Source organism: Triplophysa dalaica, chromosome 4, assembly GCF_015846415.1.
Source record: "Triplophysa dalaica isolate WHDGS20190420 chromosome 4, ASM1584641v1, whole genome shotgun sequence".
In the NCBI taxonomy this organism is placed as follows: domain Eukaryota; kingdom Metazoa; phylum Chordata; class Actinopteri; order Cypriniformes; family Nemacheilidae; genus Triplophysa; species Triplophysa dalaica.
This window is the reverse complement of record NC_079545.1, coordinates 7228069-7247989: the sequence shown is the minus strand read 5'-3', so window position 1 is coordinate 7247989 and position 19921 is coordinate 7228069. Positions and strand designations below refer to the sequence as shown.

Below are 19921 nucleotides of genomic sequence, written 5' to 3'. Positions count from 1 at the left end.
CAATAACTAGTCTATCAAGTTTTGTGAAGACATGTGAAAAACAGAAATGGGATAATGGAGTACTATATTATTATTATATTATATTATTATATATTTATAACACCAGAACTTATTACTTATTTTTATGATGCTGGAAAAGCTCTTTAAAGTTCATCATACACTTGTGTAAAAATTAAAGGTTTTCGGCAGAGGTAAAGAAAAAATGTAAGTAACAAAATAAAATAAAGATACAAACCTTGCTTTAGGTTGCATTATGTTGTTTTGGTTAGTAACTTGGTGCCCTGGCTGTTGTGTTTTCCACTTGTATGTAGTGTGTAAAGAATGTTCTAGTGTTTTGTGCCTGAGTCCTGTGGTCTTTCATCAAGAATATTTTTGAGGAAAGTGCTTCATTTTGACCAACTGGGAAGTTTGGAGATTGGGTGAGTAGTTGTAGATTTTGGAGTTTCGAAAAGTTATGCATTATATCAAGCAACGTGTCGAGAAAAACGGTAAATAAGGATATATGTTACACTTTCTTTCCAGATGGTGTCAGTGTTTCCTTTAGTATGCCACTAATTGTGTCGGGATAACATTTACATTTAATCATTTAGCTTTTATCCAAAGCGATTTACAAATGAGGTAAACTATGGAAGTATTATGAACAACATGAGGTCAACAAAAAGCATGAGTGCAATAAAACTGGTCTCATATAACCTACCACAGTATACAAAGCTATGTTTTTTTTAAAAGAGTTGAAAGAGATAGAAGTCAGAACTGATCGGTCAGGTGCTGACGTAAGAGATGTGTTTTCAGCCGATTCTTAAAGATGGCAACAGAATCTGCTGATCTAGAAGCAGCGGGCAGACCATTTCAGATAAACTACGTGAGAAAGTTTTTAGCTTTATGTGATGGCACCGTATGCAGAGGGTAGGGATCTGACGGGTACAATCTGATCATGTTAATGCACCAGCACCATGTTTTTTTAGGCTCTACTTAACAGGGAGGATTGTTTGATTCATCCGTCTTAACTTTGCAATATCGTGTGGCACAATGTGGTCTTGACTAATCTTGACGTCTGACTGGCTGCTGGTGGGCTGTGTCATCGACCTTCAGTAAACTGCACTCCCCCGCATGACATCAAACATCGCTTCATCTCGCGCTCACTGCGGAACTTATTTGCACTAAGCTTATGCTTAAATTATTTGTTTTATGCTTTAAAAACGCCCCATGAATATGAGTTTCGATCCTTCCAAATCATCTCTGCTGTCCGAATTAAAAGCGTGCTGGATTTATGTATTTTTTGGATCCCTCCTATGTAAGTAAACAAATTTGTCTTATATGTAATTCAATGGCAATTTATGCACGCGTTAAGCCTTAGATAGCATTAGACAAATGGTAACTAATGTGATCCAAAACCACTTGTTTGTTTTAAGGGAACTGATTTAACACATTCACTAAAACGGCCTCTGTATTGACTGAAAATCAGAAAAATGATTTTAGTTCTGAGAAACACATTTTGTGTCCAAATAATAAAATGTTCCCTTGCGAAAATGAACCATGTTTTAAACAAAAATAACCATGGTTACTATAGTAAAAAAGTTGAAATAGTTCACCATAATAAAAATCATATTCACCATCTTGTCAATCAAAACTCTTTTCTCTGTGGAACACGAGTGAAGATATTTTGACAAATTTCTCAGTAGTTTTATGTCCATACAATGGGGGTCCATACAATTGTTACCAACTTTCTTCAAAATATCTTCTTTTGTGTTCTGCAGAAGAAAGAAAGTCATGCAGGGTTGGAATGACATGATTGTGAATAAATAATGGAAATATTATTTTCGGTGAACCATCCTTATAATACTATTGTATTTATATGTGATGTTATTAATGCAAAACTATTGTGGATATGAAGATACATAAATGAAATACATGCTACTCATGCAGACAATTACCTGTAGGTACATATCGTCTATCTGCACTCTTAGAAGTTTTGAGATAACAACCTTTTTTCTTTCCTAAGAAGAAATCCCAAAATGTACAGAATGTGTTAAATCTTATCATTCGAAGGCACAGCCGCAGATGTTGCTTTGTTTTTCCAAGTTGCCCTCAAAATTAAACAAACCATCAATCAGTTACATCTCAATGTGTTCTTTTGGGATCACCTGTATTTTTTGTACTTCTGTCTTGTGATGTGTGATGTGTGCCACAGTGTCTCGTCAGTGTTTGGGGTTCAGCTTAGAGACGCTGCATCCTAAAGTTTTCAGAGCACCCCAGGGAGACTCACACTTTGGTCATCGGGTTTGTCATTTTGATCCAACACAAGGAGACAGGTGAGATCAATATGTATTTCACATTTTTACACAGTCCAATTATCAAAAACATGTGCTTCATGCAGTAACATTGAAATAAATTATGCGACCAGCGGTTGAAGGAGTACAGTTACAGCTGAGGATGTTTTAACAACTATATTCACAATGTTACAGACTATGGTTATGTTTTTATGAAGCTGTTCAACATTATTAAAACATCACAGACACTGCTGTCAGTCTGAACATCTTCATTGCATTATATCAATACCACTATTTTACATTACGTACAATACCTGTTTCTGTTTGGACATTTTTTGAATTGAGTGTCAGGATGTTTTTGTATAATGATGGCTAAACAACATGCTAGTGTTATGTTTTTTATGTCACTCACTCATATCAGTTCCTTATTTTCTTAAAATTGATGTCAACTGAAATCGAGCTGTGATTCAAGAACTGATGATGATGATCTCCCATTACTGTCCTAAAAATGAATCATCTTCAACTGTATCTTCTTCAAACATTATCACAGTAATGCAATAACATTACTTGTTAAAATCCAAAAAATATTCTCATTTAAACAATTTTTTCTCTATAGTGTTTTGGTAACGGCTCCTTACCTTAACAATCGGTCTGGTGGTATTTACAGTTGTTCTTACAGCACAAATCAATGTTCACAACTGCATGTGAAAGGTGAGCCTGCATTATAATAACAAAATATTAATAGAACAAACAAAAATTGTTGCTATTGTTTTTATATACACGGTACCTTATTGCAAGGTTTGACCAATTTTTGATACCTTGCGGTACGATTTAAACAGTATACCATGAATTGGTTACTACAGTATACTGTAAAAAGCTTAAAAAAGCTGTGAATCACATCCCTGACAAATATCTTGCCAAATCTCTTGTCTTGTGGATATGTTTAGCACAAAAGGTCATCAGAAACATTAGCTCAATCGTAAATATGTTTACTATCACTATCAAATGAAGAAACCGTACAGCTCTGGTATGCTTGTGGGTTAGTATAAAATAGGCTTGTGAGTTTAGTTCTTACACATATACAGCTTTCCAGCTTTTTTAATGTACTAACATGAACCAGACATAGTAAAAAAGAAAAACACACAGTATATGGCGATGCTGTGAGAACAAATCTAGGGAATTGCCGCTTCAAACTGTGCTGCAACAGTTTGAGGACATACTTTTTTATTGCAGCATGACAATGTCTTTGTGTTTGGTGAGTGTTTGTAAGTTTCTGCAAAATAGAAACCGTTAACCCACCAAATAGTGAGTTGCGGTGGAAATTGAGTGCTCTGCACAAAGCCCCGAACCCCACTAAACACGATTGGAATGGCAGGCCCCAGTAGTGTAGTTCTGGCAAAAACTGCTGAAATAATGACTATTTATAATTGTGTAAGGCCTTATAAATAAGTAACCTAACATTCAGTTGCTATATATTCAAATGTAAAAAGATTATGAAATGTAAATATAGATACATTTTAAGGGTTTTGAACTCGTGCTATGTAATAAGATTTCATTTTAATCCAACTTTCCTTCATAGATTTTAAAAGAATTCTGTCAGTGTCCTAACATTGGTCATTTATACTGTGTGAAATATTACGATTTTGTTTTCCCTCTTAGTTGATAAAGGCATTGCGTTGGGTTTGTCTCTTGCCTGTGATGATCATCAAGCAACTGTAAGTAATACAAGTTAGTTTTGATTTTACATTAAGAACACTTTTAGCACCCGTTTTATTAGTGCTACTTGCTTAAGCAAGAACTGTATCATTATTAGTTGTGCTTAGGGAAACGCATCAAATGTAACACTTTCGGCAGAGCCATGCAGTCTAAGTCAACAATCGCAGGATGGTGTATTTGGAGGTCAAATGTTGACCGATTGGATGTTCCCGTATGCTTTCATTATGATAGAGATCCTAAAGTCCAGCTGCTTTTCTGATTATTCTAGCCTACTTATATGCATATGTGGGGTACTGTATAGTCATTGTCAGCGCATGTTAGGGAACCTGCTGCTGTAAATAAATTCCCACATCTATTTCATATCTGACATCTTTCTCTTCCTCTCTTCAATAAAAATAAGGAAGTATTACAAGAAAGCATGTTGTGCCATACACACACAAGAACGCAAGCACATGTGCACACACACAAACAATGTCTTTATAAGATTAAGGATTCTTAAGAAATTCCCCTAGTTTTATTTCCCATTACACATAAATTATTTCTTCAAAACTTCCGCTACTTTTGACACTGTGTAGTGCCCTCAGACACAGTTCAAGTCAGAGACCTACCAGTTCAAACACAACGTCACTGTGTGTGGACTATTGTTGAATATTGTGGAAGCAAAACTGAAAGGATATACCTGAAACATATCAACGCCAAGCTGGTTACATACTCATTTTTAACACATCTTTAAAACCTTTTTTTTTATTTCGAGAAAGGCATGGTCATTTGAGAAGTGTATTTGGAAGGCGTCTGGTCAGCCACCTCTTTTCTTTTAATATTGTGCACTGCACTCCAGACCTTCCACAATCCTGCAAGAGAACAAATGGGTTTGGTGAATGGAGGGATTTACAGAGTAGTCATTTAATAATAGCACTGTTTGAAAAGTAGATTTGACCTAAATCATTCATCTTTTTCAGGTGTGTGGTCCTCATTACAAGCATAAATGTGAGGGGTTTAACTATCTCAATGGTCTGTGTGTGGAGATCATCCCTCGCCATACTAACACAATAATAAAGCCGGCTTTCCAGGGTATCTGTACACCTTTTATTTTTTTAGTTTTGCATGTTTGAATTTGCATTGAGTTAAATTTTTTCGTAATTCTATGTATCAGCTACAGACTTGTGTATATTGTAATATATACGGATTTGTTTATTATAATGGGGGCTATATCTAATTTCTAATCATGTCGAAAAACGAACGCTTTAAATGTATTGTTGTATAAATCAAAAAAGTATTACATTACTTGTTACCTTAAACAAGATGATAACAGACCATTTAAAATTATTTATATGTGTGTTTTAGAATGTCATACTATTCCCCCGCTGGATGCAGTTATCCTGTTTGATGACTCGGGTAGTATCACACCTGAAAATTTCCAAACCATGATCAAGTTCATCAAGAGCTTGATCGCCATGTTTGTGGACACGCGAGCTCAGGTATTTTTGCTTGTGTGTTTGTGTCTATTTTATATATCTGATATAATATCATCTCTCTGTTTCAGGTGGCAGTGGCGAAATTCTCTACCAAAGTGTCGGCTGTCTTTCACTTTGAAAACTTTGCAGTAAATCGAGATACAGACCAGCTTATGAAGGACGTGACCCAGGAACAGGGCCATACATACACACCTTCCGCAATACGTTTTGTACTGTGAGTGTGTTGATGTAAATTTGACTAAATAATTTCTTCCAGTGCCATTTTATATGCTAATAATTTATGTAATCCTACGAGATTTTCTATAAATCTCCAAACACCATAGTAACTGCTTCTCATTTTGTTCTTCTCAGAGAAGAGATGTTTTCTGTGAATGTGGGAATGCGGAGGAACTCTCAGAAGTTATTGCTGGTGATCACCGATGGAAAGTCAAACGATCCCAGAGAGAAATTCAAGAATGTCATTCCGTTAGCCGATGAACTAGGCATCACAAGATTTGCCATTGGGGTAATCTGAATTATGAAAAAAACTCCACATCTCTCTGCTGTAAGTATGTTATTTATTGACTCAGATGAATGCCATTTGTTGGTCTTTCTCAGATTGGTAAGGAGTATTTGCTGTCCGAGCTGGAGATGATCGCTTCATCTCCTCAGTTTGTGTTTGAAACAGAGAGTTTCAGTGCTCTCGTCTCAATTCTTAGCCAGCTGAAGGAAAAGATTTTCTCTATCGAAGGTACAGGGAAAGAATATTCTCGAACATTACTGAAGTATTAAAACAACGATGAAATTCTTCAGTTTAAATTTTCTTTCTCTTGAGGAACCGACACGGGGAACTTCAGCTCTTTTCAGATGGAACTGTCACAGGGTGGCTTTAGTGTGGCTCTCTCTGAGGTGAGCAACATTTCATGTCATCTAAATATCCTATATTCATCTCATAATAGAATATCTAACTTATGTTTGTATGCATCTTTTAGATAAGAAACTATTAAAGGTAGGGTAGGCAATTTCAGACTCCCATAGTAGGACAAATTACCTTTATCGGGTTTTTCTGTTCTGTTGTAAACAAAAGAAGATATTTTGAAGAATGTAGGACAGCAAACAGAGGCACTTTTGACTACCAGTGTAAATTCTCCTGCGATGGTAGTCAATGGTGGACAGAATCGTCTACTTATAAGCATTCTTCCAAATATCTTTCTTGGTGTTAATCAGAACAAAGAAATTTATACAGATTTGGAACAAGACGAAGGTGAATAAATGATGACAGAATTTTCATTTTTGGGTGAAGTATCCCCTTTAAAGGAAGTCACCGTTCTATGTTACTTTAGGGTTCAAGAGTATTTGGAGCAGTTGGGGCATACTCCTGGTCTGGGGGAATAGTGCAGGATCTCTCTCACAAACTGCTCAATTCTTCTTTCATTAATGCTACAAACATGGAGGAGGATATTAAAAACTCTTATCTTGGTAAGACACATTTTCAATTACGTTCAATAAACTTAGTGCTGAACCTTTTAACTTGGGCAACACTTTGATTTGACAAAAATATTATAAATGGTTTGTTTTTTACTATAGGGCTGTCAACGTTAACAAATGTGATTTATTTTTATCAGATTAACGTGTCAAAATATTTAACCCAATAAACGCAGCATCCGTTATTTGGTCATCCTTTGTCTTGCGTTACATTATGTAATAACGCTATTATTCATGTAAAGGCCTTTAAACCATTTAAGCACGATTTGAAACAGTTTTTTTGTCGAGTTTAGTATAAATAGATAGACAGTTCATAGCTGAGGGATGTAGCACAGTGCAACGCAACAGCGGTCTAGTCTATACAGTCACGGGCTAAGGGGTGAGTTAGTGAATCCTTTTTCAGACAGCTCACCAGTAGTCTACTAAGTTCTCCTTCGTGCTTGAATGAACAAAAAAACACATACGATTTTGCCAGAAACCCTGTTTTGTGTAGCATTTTCGTATGCACAGATTTCAACATGTTAAATAAAATCCTAAATGAATGCAAAGAGTTATGAAAATGAGAAAGGGCGTCAGATCTGCGCAGAGCGGCAGCTCTTAATGGGGCCGCATTATTAAACCTGCTGCTGTGACTCCTGTCATTAATGTTCATCAAAGAACACAAGAAAAGAGAAAATCAACGTGTTTCCTAGCTTTAATTCTGTATCTATATTAGAATTTTGCATTAAAGGCTGTAGTAAAGTGTTCGAGAACTTCATTCAATTTCTCTATAATTCCTACCTGCTAGACATAATAGCTCTCAATTAAACTGTACCTCATTGTTTAACGTTTAGTTTCACTTTTACTATGAGTGAACATGTACATGAACATATTACCGAACAGCAGGGTTGGTCAGTGGAATTCTAGCTTGGCAACAAATCTCAGTTGAAGAGTGACCAGAAGCCTAATTTATCAAAGACCGTATTTTAAATATGAACTTTGTTATGGATTTTTTTACTTGCACATGATGAAATTTTTGCATACGCACACTTGATAAATGAGCATGTTCCATTTTTATGAAGTGTGTTGTGGTGTCCCACATCTTTCTTCCACAAACTGTAAATTGCTTCAGATAATAGAATTTGCCAAATGTATAAATACAATGACGCACACGTTAAACAACTACACCCATTTTCGCTATTGTAGTGTGTGGTTGGAGAGATAAGTTAAAATGTTCAGTCTGTTTCTCTCTCTCTCTTGTTTCCGTTTCACAGCAGATGTTTTCATATCCTGAATGCATTTGTGAACAGTTAGACCAAGCCACACTTTTTGAACTTTCACAGTACAGTAATGCTTCTTGTGACAGTTTCACACACGCATGCTGTGCCTCTAATGGACTGCAACCAATGTGTGTATCACACATGCTTTAACCAGAAGCTTTAACTAAACCAAAGCTAATAATGGTAGCTGTAGCGCAGTGGTTCTCAAACTTTTTTGGCTTAAGTATCCTTTTTATGATTTTTTCAAGCCAAGTACCCCTTGACCAGACAACAACATTTTACTTTAGAATACAGTGAAATGAGACTCAAACCTTTATTATATCTAAATGTATTGATTTATTTTTATGCATCTTTGTGTAGTCCTAATTTCATATATAAATACTATTATCATAATTTATTGATTTTCATTATTTGAAAATTATTTGTTTCTCTCACGTACCCCCTGCAGTACCCCTGCAGTACCCCTGGGGGTACGCGCACCCCCATTTGAGAACTGCTGCTGAGGAATGAAAACGTTCACACGTTTAATGTACTGTATTTGTTTCCCATTGACAAGCAAATTGATAACAGTTCAAGCTTAAATACTCAAGAAATAACTTGAAATGTGTGAAACAAAACATACTTTGTGTTATGCACACAGTTTGTCATACAGTTGATTGTCCAACTGCATTCTACTTTGTATGAAGTACGCACCCAATAGTTTCACTCACCACACGTGATGATGTGACAATAAAAGTGAGTTGAGTTTGCATATTTTAAGGAGATATAAGGAGATCTAGAAGATGTCAATTCTATAGTACAGTGATGTCATTTACAGTGCTTTTTACGAGAGAATAAACATGATTCTGTTCATATTTATATAATGATATCATTGTTTCTTTGGTTAAATGTATTAAATATAAACTATATTCCATGCTCCAGGTTACTCTGTTGCTGTGGCAACAGTGGATGGCAATGTTGTGTACTTTGCGGGAGCACCAAGACATAGACACACTGGGATAGTGCTGGGGTTTACACAGAACCATCAGAATCACACCTGGACCGTCTCTCACAGGATATACGGATCACAGGTGCATCACAAGCATTTATAAAAAAAAAAGAAATACAGTTGCTTGCAAAAGTATGACTGGATATTAAAGTCAAACTAACAAATGCATGAATCAATGCTACACACTTGAAGCAAGGCGGTTCACAAAGAAAAACAAGCGTTAAGCTGATATATAGTTTTCTTTCTTTTGTTGCATCATTCAAATAAAAACAGGAAGTTGGGCCAGAGTATTTCTAAGGACCTTTTTACATCACAGTTGGGAACTTAACTTAAAGATAACGGATGTGAACTAAAAGCCACAAATCTTTAAACTTGAGACAAAAATGTTTTTGGTTTGACACGTTATGGTTTACATTGCTGTTACTGATTCATATCTAAAAAAAAAAAAACTTTGGATAGCAGAAATGCTTATAGTCACTGTATCCTCCATATATAAATGTTTAATTGTGTAAATAGGTACTTTGTTGGTAAAAAATATAGATTATTCCACTGTATTTACTCTCTCCCGATATTTCTCTTTTGCTTTTTTTTATCTCTTCCTTTGCGTGTTTCTGTCTACCTGCAGCTGGGTTCATATTTTGGAGCAGAGTTGTGTGTATTGAGTGCTTCAGGATTGTTAGCAGTCGGGGCTCCTTTATATCATACACAAGGAGTTGGAGGAGAGGTCCGCATATGCCCACTACATACTGGGGTAAGATCAACAACACACACACATAATCCTACTTCACACTAATAACAAAACACAAAAGCATTATATACAGTGTATACTTACTCATGATCGTTTCAGACACTCAACTGCTCAGGGTTTCTTCGTGGGGTCAGGGGGAATGAGTTTGGGAGGTTTGGTACGTCTCTGGCTGCTATACAGGACATGAATGGAGACGGCTTTATGGAGTTAGCGGTGGGAGCGCCTCAGGAACTACAGGGCAAGGGGGCGATTTACATTTTCTTGGGACGACCTGGAGGGATCAGAACAGAGTACAGTCAGGTATGGAATTCCAGGCAAATTTACAAGTGTGTTTCCATTCAAACTTCTGTTGATGAACCATCAGACCATGTTGTAATAAGGTTCAATAAAAGGAAGGAAGGAGGTGGGAACCGGCAAACATACAAATAAAGTTTTAATAAAATAAACAAACAAAAACCCGGAAGTAAAAGACCGGCAGCCACCTCACGGTCAACTGCCGGCCACAATAACGTAAATATAAAGTTAACACCGGGCCCGGTCCTCTCTCGTCAGCAGTCCCGACTCATCCTCTTATGCTCCCGATTTCCTCCATGAGATATGCAGGACCGATGTGCACACAGCTGATTCCAATTATCAATCACGCCACCGGCCCCACTTCACGGCTCTTGTCACACCTTCCTCACCACATACCCCCATCACCCCTTACAGGCCAGGGGTACCACCGAGTCTCGGCGTCCGCAGTGCCTGGGGGTATGCACCGACAAGACGAGAGAACGGAGACGGGAGCACCAGGAGCGACAGGGACGAGAGAGGGAGGAGAGGGAAAAAAAATTATGACCGGTTCCCCAACACACTGTCACTCGGACCTCAGCCCAGCCGGGAGGCTCTTCCTCGCGGTGCTATGCAGTGGTGCTGGACGTCCGGTGGACGGCCCAATCCTCCTCCACCTCCTGGCGGTTGGCGATGGTTCCTCCGTGTGAGGGCAGTGGCAGCGAGTCAGTCCCCCGTTTCCTGCTCCTCACCTTTATGGCTGTTGGTAGCAGGATTCTGGCTCATGGCCAACGGCGCCGACTCCGCCGCTCCCTTTTGGAAGGCCACCACCCCACCTCGGCCCAAGAGCACGGCAGCGAGCTCTCCGTCCCAGCTGAATCCTCGCTCCAGAACCACCGCCTCGGGCAGCCGCTGGCGGACGTCCCTCGTCTGCGCTGCCCGAACTCCTCAGCGCCGCGATGCCCCTCAGCAGCGAGGACTCTCAGACAGCATGTCTCTGCTTCTTCCAGGGTTTCCCCACCAGTGTAATTCGGTTCAATAAAAGGAAGGAAGGAACCGGCGAACATTCAAATAAAGTTTTAATCAAATAAACAAACAAAAACACAGAAGTAAAAGACCGGCAGCCGACCACAAGAACATAAATATAAAATTAACACATGTCCGGGCCCGGTCCTCTCTCGTCAGCAGTCCCGTCGCTCGTCCTCTTATGCTCCCGATTTCCTCCGTGAAATATGCAGGACCGGTGTGCGCACAGCTGATTCCAACTTTCGATCACGCCCCGCCTCACAGCTCTCGTCACGCCTTCCTCACCACACATGATTTATGTTAAGTTCTCCTGTGTAAGCAATTCTTGAGAGCTGATAGTTCACCCACTCTTATGTAATTTCATACCTGTATAAATTCTGGAACATCAATGACTAGCATAGTAGGAAAAATGAAATGGTAGTCAAAGGTGCCCCAGAACAGTTTTTCTCAATTCTGTTTATATATTATAAATATCTCATTTTGTGTTCAACAGAACAAAAAAAGATACAATCTTTTTTTCCACTGTGGTAGTTGATGATGTCCCAGAACTGAGACATTTTTCCAAATATCTTTCTTTTTGCTCAACAGAACAAAGAACTGTATACAGGTTAAAACAAGTAAATAATTCACAAATTTTCATTTTTGTGTGGACTATCCCTTTATTCCTGAGCCCTTGAGCTTTGATCAATAATATCTGTCTGAATGATATTTTTGTAATCATTGTAAATTTACAATGAGAGTTCACCCATAAATGAAAATCCTGTCTTCACTTACTCACCATCTTGTGATGTCAAACCTTTTTGACTGTCTTTCTTCCGCAGAACACAAAAGAAGATATTTTGAAGAAAGCTGGTAACGGAAAAGTACAGACCCCCAATCACTTGCATTATTTGGACACAAAACCAATGCAAGTGAATAGGGGCCAGTTAACAACATTCTTCAGAATATTTTCTTATGTGTTCTGCGAAAGAAAGAAAGTCATACAGGTTTGAAATAAGTCAATGATGACAGGATCCCTTTAAGAGTTAAGTTTTACAAGTGATTGGAAAATTCACTTGATTGTAAGCTTAAGAGTTTTATACACATGTAGAAAAAGAGATGTGTTTTTTTTTATGAACTCTCTGTCTTTCTCATTGGTTTTCAGAGAGTGAGTGGAGCAGAAGTGGGCAGTGGGCTGCAGTATTTTGGAGTCTCTCTTCACTCTGCTGGTGATCTTTCTGCAGACGCCCTCATTGATGTGGTGGTGGGATCTAAAGGGGATGTTACAGTGCTCAGGCAAGTGTGCATAACCTGTGTTGCTAATTCTGTCTAAATCGCCCACTCATAGAGGAAGTGATTATCTGAGCAACTCACCCACAGCTTGTTTTGCTTTTGTTTGTCTTTATGTTCATGTTAAGAGTGAGAACTGTACAATTTAAATCAAACAATACCCCGGTGAGCAAAAATGATGTGTAAGCTTTTTCAAATAATGACAAGTATTGAAAAATTGTACAAAACCTTCTGTAATTACACTGTAACAAGGACACCTTAAAACAAAGTAACAAAAATTGACTTATCCTATCATAATAAGGTTTGTCAACATTTTCGTAAAGGAATAAGAAATGCACAATTCTCTCAGTGTTTACTTTCATGCCTTGTTTACAACTTCCTTTCTTTAGTTAAACACAAACATATGGTATAAGAAGCCTTCATGGTGTTCAAAATAGTGAAAACTACAGTTTCAGAGTTAGTTAATGCTAGAGTTTGTAAAGCCGCTATAGGGCACACAATCAAAATGATGGGATCTGTTGTCCTCAACTCCACCGCTAATGCCCATTAAGCAGACGAGTGGATGAGTGGAGTGAGACGCTGGTTGCAATTTGCAACCTCACCGCCAGATGCCGCTAAAATCTCTGCATTGCTCCTTTAAAGTCAACACGCAATCAAACTGGAAAAGTGTTTTACACATTGTTGAAGTGAATATTATAAATTATTTATCAATGCACACCATTATTTTTTTATTCGTCGGCACCAAAAGGTGGTTTGACTATACTGACTGTCCAATGGCCAGGCATTTTTAGCCCTCCAGGTCCAACCTACAACAAAAGGCCAAAATAAAGTCCCGGCCCAGCCCTACATTGCTTTCTTATTCAGAAGTCAATCACAACTTCTGTTTCATGGTGACTTGAAAAAAGTCGCAAAAATGTCATGCATTAATGTAAACAAACAGAGTACATTACAACCTTTAATGCAAATGATTCTAATCGAACATGTGTGCGCGTGCATCATAATTGATATGCTGGAAGAGCAATTTCTTTGATTGATCTTCTTAAGGAAGCTGACAAAAAGTGTCTCATTGTCCAAATTACATTCTTACAGGACTCAACCGGTAATGTGTCTTCACATAAACATCACTGTGGACTTGCCAATCATTCCTCAACATTTTTTTCATTGCTCCGCTCCCCTTGGCCTCAACAAACCTGTTGCCACAGTCACCCTATGTGTTTCTATCGAGGAGATTGTTAAGGGTAATATACAAGGTAAGACAGAAGAAAATATTGTGACTGAAAAATAATAACTAATGAAGAATTGAATATCTTACTTCACATAATGCATATCTGATGTTTGCTGGACTGTAGATTTTTATAAAATATTTAGTTGTTTATTGAATCAATGGATTGTTCTTAAATATCATTTATAAAGTTGTATGTATATGGCTGTGTATTGGTTTAGGTCCTTTCAGTGCTGCGGTGTCATTAGCTCTGGAGCTGGACCCTCCAGCCAGGGCTCCTCGACTGTTGTTTGGAAACAGGTCAGCCTCTTATCTCTGGACTCCCAGCAGCAACCTCAGCAGCCTGTTTCCTGTCTGCACTACTCAGCCCATTATTATCCCGGTCAGTGATTGTGTCTCTCTTTATTTTCCAACCTCTCCCCCCTAACCACATTTCCACTCTATTTCTGCCCTCCAAGTCCATCTGACAAATGTCCTGTTTTTTGTTTGGTTTTAACTCTAAATATTTCTTGATCTTTTTATTATTAGGAGTGTATTTCAAACTATCAAGAGGTTCCTCTCTCTGGGAGACTTAGAGTTACAGGAGAGATAATTCCTGAAACAGGCGGTCTAAGGCCAGTGCTGAGCCCTGACTGCAATACTTCATTCACTGAGATGGTGAGTGAGCGATTCAGTGAGTGAGTGTGTGTGCGTGTGTACGTGCGTGTGAACATGCATACAGTATATGGTTTGTGTATAATAACACGTGTAGAACAACATAAACATTGTCTACATGGACACTTCCTGTGTCCCCATGAACCAAATCGCTTGAAAAACATATTAAAAGGTGATTTGTTTTGGGCTAAAAAAAATGTTTTCAGCGATTTGTGGGGGATAGAATTTACAGACTGTACAGTATAAAAATCATAATGTCTATAGAGATCCATAGTAAACGCAGATGTGTTTGTTTTTCAGGTAATTCTGGAGAAGGTGTGTGGAGAAGATCATGTGTGTGTCTCGGATTTAAACGTTTCTCTCTCATTTCTGAGGTTTGTGTTCGGTTTCACTGTAGTTTTGTTAAGGTTTATCCCTTAGACTGTAAAACAATGTATTTTTCTAATACTGATAGCTGACAAGCGATAAACCAGTCACTATCACAAAATAAATCCAGATGCAAAAAGTGGAAAAATATGATTAGCTCATACTGTGTTCCAGATAGGGATGTGCAGGAATGTATAATAATAATTATTATACTAAAATTTAAAAGCTATTCGATTAGGTATTTTTATAAGAATAAAAAACGTTAATTATAGTTATTTAATGGTTCTTTACGTCATCTGTAATGACTTCATAATACACAGAAAATATAAAAATTCATTTGTATGCGATTATTTATCGTTATTTATGTAAATTTATACTATTGTTATAATGTTTTAGGTTTGTACTTTAAAAGCCTAGCAAAAAATTATTAAATTAGAAGAAAAAAACCCTGTTATTATCTCAGCCAGATACACCAAAATATTGTTAATCGTATACTTAAGGTTTCATTATGTTCTTCTTTTATTCATTATGTTCTGAATTCATCCGTTGTGTATATTAATAAATTGACATTTGTTCTATCCATTTCTCAGTGATACCGTAGTAAGTTCAGCAGGCTACCCTGTGAAACTCTCTGTGGTTGTGTACAATAACGGAGAAGATTCCACAGACACAGAACTATTTCTTTATCATCCCACAATTCTGTCCTTCGCCTGGGTCAAAGCGGTAAGATCCTCCTGAATCAATTTACTCCTGTTTATTATACACCTACAATCCCAAAACAAGTTGTTGCACGCTTCTCTATGATGGGATACACCTTAATTCACGCAAGTAAATGGTTAAAAAAAATTGTGAAAGGCTATATCCAATAATGCAATTGGCTTGATTTGGCATTTAGCTAACTTCACTTTGTTCAAACGCTCGTAAACGTTTTCATAATTGAAGTCCTGTTATTTGTCATGCTGTAGTCGAGTGGAAAGGTATGGTGTGAGTCCAATCAAACAGAGCCCTCCAACATCACACACACAACATGTCAGCTCGGCGCAACAGTTTTTCGTCAAAGAGTAAAGGTTGGTAAACCATTTTATCAACGCTGACCTCAAAAACCCTCTTTATAGCCTTTGTAGTAATCTGAGTAAATTGCAAAAAAGCATCATTGTTAATATTTGTGTTATTATTGTTCCGTGTTCAATTCATTCAAAGTAATACATTTAGATATTACAATCTTACAACTGTGGTGTAGATTCAATACATTGTGTATACTTTTTTCCCCAAGACCACACTGATGATGGCGTTCACAGTGGCTAGACCCTCGGCTGTAAACGAGCGCTTGATTGTTAATGCTTTAGTCACAAGGTCAGTAAATTCATCGACTACCCAAACTTTAAATGCAAGCCAGCCACAAATAACATTGAACTATTTGATTGATTGCTCGAACTAACTTGAGACATTTCTTGACGTTTTAGTAAAAATGAGAACAATAACACAGTCCAAGACAATCGTGCGGCTACTTTCGCTGTTCTCAAACTTCCTGTTAATGTTGTGGTGAAAAAGTAAGTGGCAGGTTTCTTTTTCTCAAAGTAGACTGTTTACTGTAATGTTCGTGCAGAAGGCGCTCAGACAGCTTGAATGTGATTTCAATGTTACAAATATGTTGTTTATTGATGTTTCAGTGGAGGTTCAACTCGGTTTGTTAAATATCCTGATAGCACACTGCTTGAACACATATATATGGTAAAGACATTGATTTGTTTCAAAGTTTTTTTGTTTTGTTTAAGCTTTAGATCTCTCAACAAATGCCATTCTTCTAAAAAATGACACTGTTATCTATGTTCCTCCCCCAAAAATAAAACCAGGTGGAGAACACTGGAAAAATTTCTGCTCCTGTGAATATTTCCTTTGTGTTTCCGGTGAAGATGACTTTTCCTGAAATAGTGAGTTTGTTACAGGGTATTTATCTAGGAGAGTTCACAAGTGGTATTAAAAACAGGAGAAGATCTGATAAATGTGTTCACATAGTCTGGATTTGGTCTTACAAAGTGTTTATACTAACAGATACTGCATGCCTTCATACTGAATGTATGGAAAGGACAAAAGTCTGTGCTCTTTTATGAATTGCTCTACATTTTAACAATACCTCTAACCATAGCAACAGATGTATGACTTTGTGTTGCATCTTTGATTTTTTTAATTTTAGAAATGTTCTTTCTAATCCAATTAAGTAGACTGAAATATGAACTGATATAAAGATATAAAGACTTTTACTTTCTATATGGTGTCTTGAAGTGGTCAGAGAGTATATATATAAACTTTTAATAAATGAAACAAGTGGAATGTCATGCTGGAATTCTGAATGCAGAAGTCCAACTCAACTGTATTGACCTTCACACTTATGATCAACCACATCCCAAACATCACATGATGTGATTTTTACAAACATGACAAATATGATAAACTCAAGTCTTACTGACTGACCTTTTCTTAAAACTTCCCTTTGACCTGTTAGGTTTATACAGAAAGGAAGAACCAAAAGAAAGTTGGGTTTTAAGTAGTGAAAGGAGAAACAGTCACACGTGTATAAATGTGTGTTTGTGAAAGTTTCTCTACATCATCTTGTTGCTCTTGGTCATTTCCTTGTATGGGTTTTTGCCTAGAATGGAACCGGTACAACATGCGAAAAACAAGTTCTTCTCAAACATGGGGAAAGATTTAATTTGACACAGGTAAACTTTGAGTTTAGTTCATGGCTTTAAAGGAACAGTTCTCCCAAAAATGAAAATTCTGTCTTCATTTACTCACCCTCGAGTTGTTCCAAATCTGTATAAATTTCTTTGTTCTGTTGAACACGGAAGAAGATATTTTGAAGAATGTAGAAAAGCACTTTTGACTACCATTGTAATTTTCCTGCTATGGTAGTCCTGCTATGATGCCCAAGAACTGTTTGGTTACAAGCAGTCTTCCAAATACAGATTTAGAGCAACTCGAGGCTGAGTAAATGAAGACAGAAGTTTATTTCGAACCACATTTTCTTATGTCTCAAGATTTGTGAATTTTTTTGGCAGCATTGCAGCGTTTCTACCTGTTATCTAATTGGTTGCACCATCAAGCTGTTGACGAGTGATCAACCAATCACCTTTAAGTTTACAGCAACTATCAGTTCAGGCAAACAGGTAACATTTTATCTCGATTTAAATTCCTACTTTTTTCTTTTTTATACATATTTTACATGTACATACGAAGAGTTTATTTCCAAAAAGAGATCTCAGTTTTTTACATTTTTATCGTGCATTCCAATTAATATTAATCAAACTGCACTTGTTTTGTTTTGATTTAAGCCATAATAACTAAAAAACAACTAACTAACACAATAAAATATAATTAAAAAACATGATTATCTCCTTATGGAAATAAACTCTTCATATACTAACTATAATAACTGCATAGGTACACAGCACCCTGAACCTTAACCTTAATTTAACCCATGTTTGTTACCTTACATTATTCATGTCTTTGTTGGGTTGGTACACTGTAATGTACAATCTACTGTAAAATAAAATGTCTGTCTGGTCTGCAGGTTAGCATCAAGAGTTGGGGATTTGTCTTCTTTGACAGCGAGCGCTACATTCAGTATCCCCCCGATGATTCTCACCATCTGTCTGTAAGAAAATTCATATATTTTTTAAACCTATCACCAAAGAAAATCTAACAGACCATCTGATGCTTATTTGTCTGAGGTCCAGTCAGACACCATTTGGAGATGTGTTCGCAAAGTTATTATGCTTTAAAACTAAAAAATGTCAGGTTCACAGCTTAAACATTTGGAAATGTAGTTTGAAGAACTTAGTTTCTTGTATTCAGAGTGTTATCTATTTTGCTTTGAAGAGTAAAGGCAACTTTGTTGCTGTGTTACAGTTTTCCATTCTTTCTTGCTATTCTGCAGATTGTAACAGAGTTGGAGGTCCCGTCTCAGTCTCTCACAGTACTCATTGCTTCCCTGTCTGTATTCTTTGGACTCATCATCATGGCCGTCATTTTCGTGATGTTGTACAAAGTCAGTGTTTCTAGCAAATTATTCATCTTAAAAGCTGAAGTGTGTTATTTTTAGATAAAGGCAACTTAAGTGCAAGCATAAGTGCAAGACTTTTATTAACAGAATAATTCACCCAAAAATAGAAATTATTGTGGAACACATAAGATATTCTGAGAAATTTCATGGAAGTCAATGCAATTTTTTTTCACATTATTTAAAACATCTGTTGTTCAATTTAGTCTTATTGGGTGACTCTAGTGCTTTCTGTTGATCTGCTTTTGCTCAATTTCTCTCATCAACTGCATTTTTCTTTTTAGAGGGGCTTTTTTAATTCCACTTCAATTGCTGACCAAAACAACCCAGTGGCACCATCTACTGGTGAGGCAGTCAATAGTGACCAAACTTCAGCGGATGCCCCTGTTGAGAGTGCTCAATCTAATGGACAACCTGAACATATCACTGAAGAGTGGTCAAAACTGTAGTTCACCTTGACTTGGCATGTGAATCAAGAGTGAGGAATAACCACTATTACCCATTGTCACTATTCTAACAAATATGTTTGACGTTCGTCATATTGAAAACAACATTCGATTGCTTTACATTTAGCGTTTATGAAAATGTTAGCATTACCTAAAGAGGACAAAATGGATTTCATGGACCTGTAACATGTGTTCCTGCAAATATCGTGCAGACTTTTAATTTGTTGCCTTTTTCAAGTATGGAAGGATCTTTGTTGCCTGTAAAATTGGAATATTTAACGGCAAAATCAACATTGTTAAACGGTCAAAGATTTTCAGGTTTAAAAGTTATATTTATTGTTTTATAGTTAATTTGCTTCAGATATAACTGAGGCCTAATCATTTTGTCATGTGAACCATACTTTATGTGTAAAAATCTGACAAAAATAATATAGTTATGTTACAATTCAAATTTGTTTATAATTTTGTGTAGTTGAGTATACAAATTGAGTAAAATGAGTAGAGGTTGAAAAAATATACACAACACAAATGTGCAAAATGGACAAAGGGTCAGAATGTTAAAATGATTTTACCACACCATCAGCATTGACCTGATGGTATACCGACATCTGACAAAGTTAACAATAAACCAAAGCTCTTTTCTAGTAGCCATCCCAAAAAAGTCACATCTGTGAAGCATGTGAGAGTT

General features: G+C 37.0%; 1 protein-coding gene across 3 annotated transcripts; it reads left to right on the top strand.

Moving 5' to 3' along the window:
* The first annotated feature begins 294 nt into the window (after positions 1–294).
* LOC130419067 (integrin alpha-X-like) lies at positions 295–19678 on the top strand. 3 transcript variants are annotated; one of them, XM_056745480.1, is made up of 30 exons: positions 868–1294; positions 2192–2312; positions 2887–2981; positions 3930–3985; positions 4946–5057; positions 5331–5464; positions 5530–5675; positions 5813–5966; positions 6059–6191; positions 6276–6349; positions 6784–6919; positions 9106–9254; positions 9798–9923; positions 10020–10220; positions 12361–12491; positions 13575–13735; positions 13929–14089; positions 14236–14364; positions 14662–14735; positions 15318–15450; positions 15693–15794; positions 16001–16080; positions 16191–16277; positions 16398–16458; positions 16581–16658; positions 17379–17447; positions 17787–17894; positions 18299–18382; positions 18665–18775; positions 19072–19678. In XM_056745480.1, exons 1-30 carry the CDS (start codon positions 1207–1209, stop codon positions 19234–19236), a joined length of 3459 nt encoding a protein of 1152 aa, XP_056601458.1. In that variant the 5' UTR covers positions 868–1206; the 3' UTR covers positions 19237–19678. The 3 variants fall into 3 exon arrangements, with proteins under 3 accessions (XP_056601460.1, XP_056601458.1, XP_056601459.1); XM_056745482.1 differs by lacking the exons at positions 868–1294; positions 2887–2981; positions 3930–3985 and adding an exon at positions 295–419; XM_056745481.1 differs by lacking the exons at positions 2887–2981; positions 3930–3985 and having other exon boundaries at positions 877–1294.
* The last annotated feature ends 243 nt before the right edge of the window (positions 19679–19921 follow it).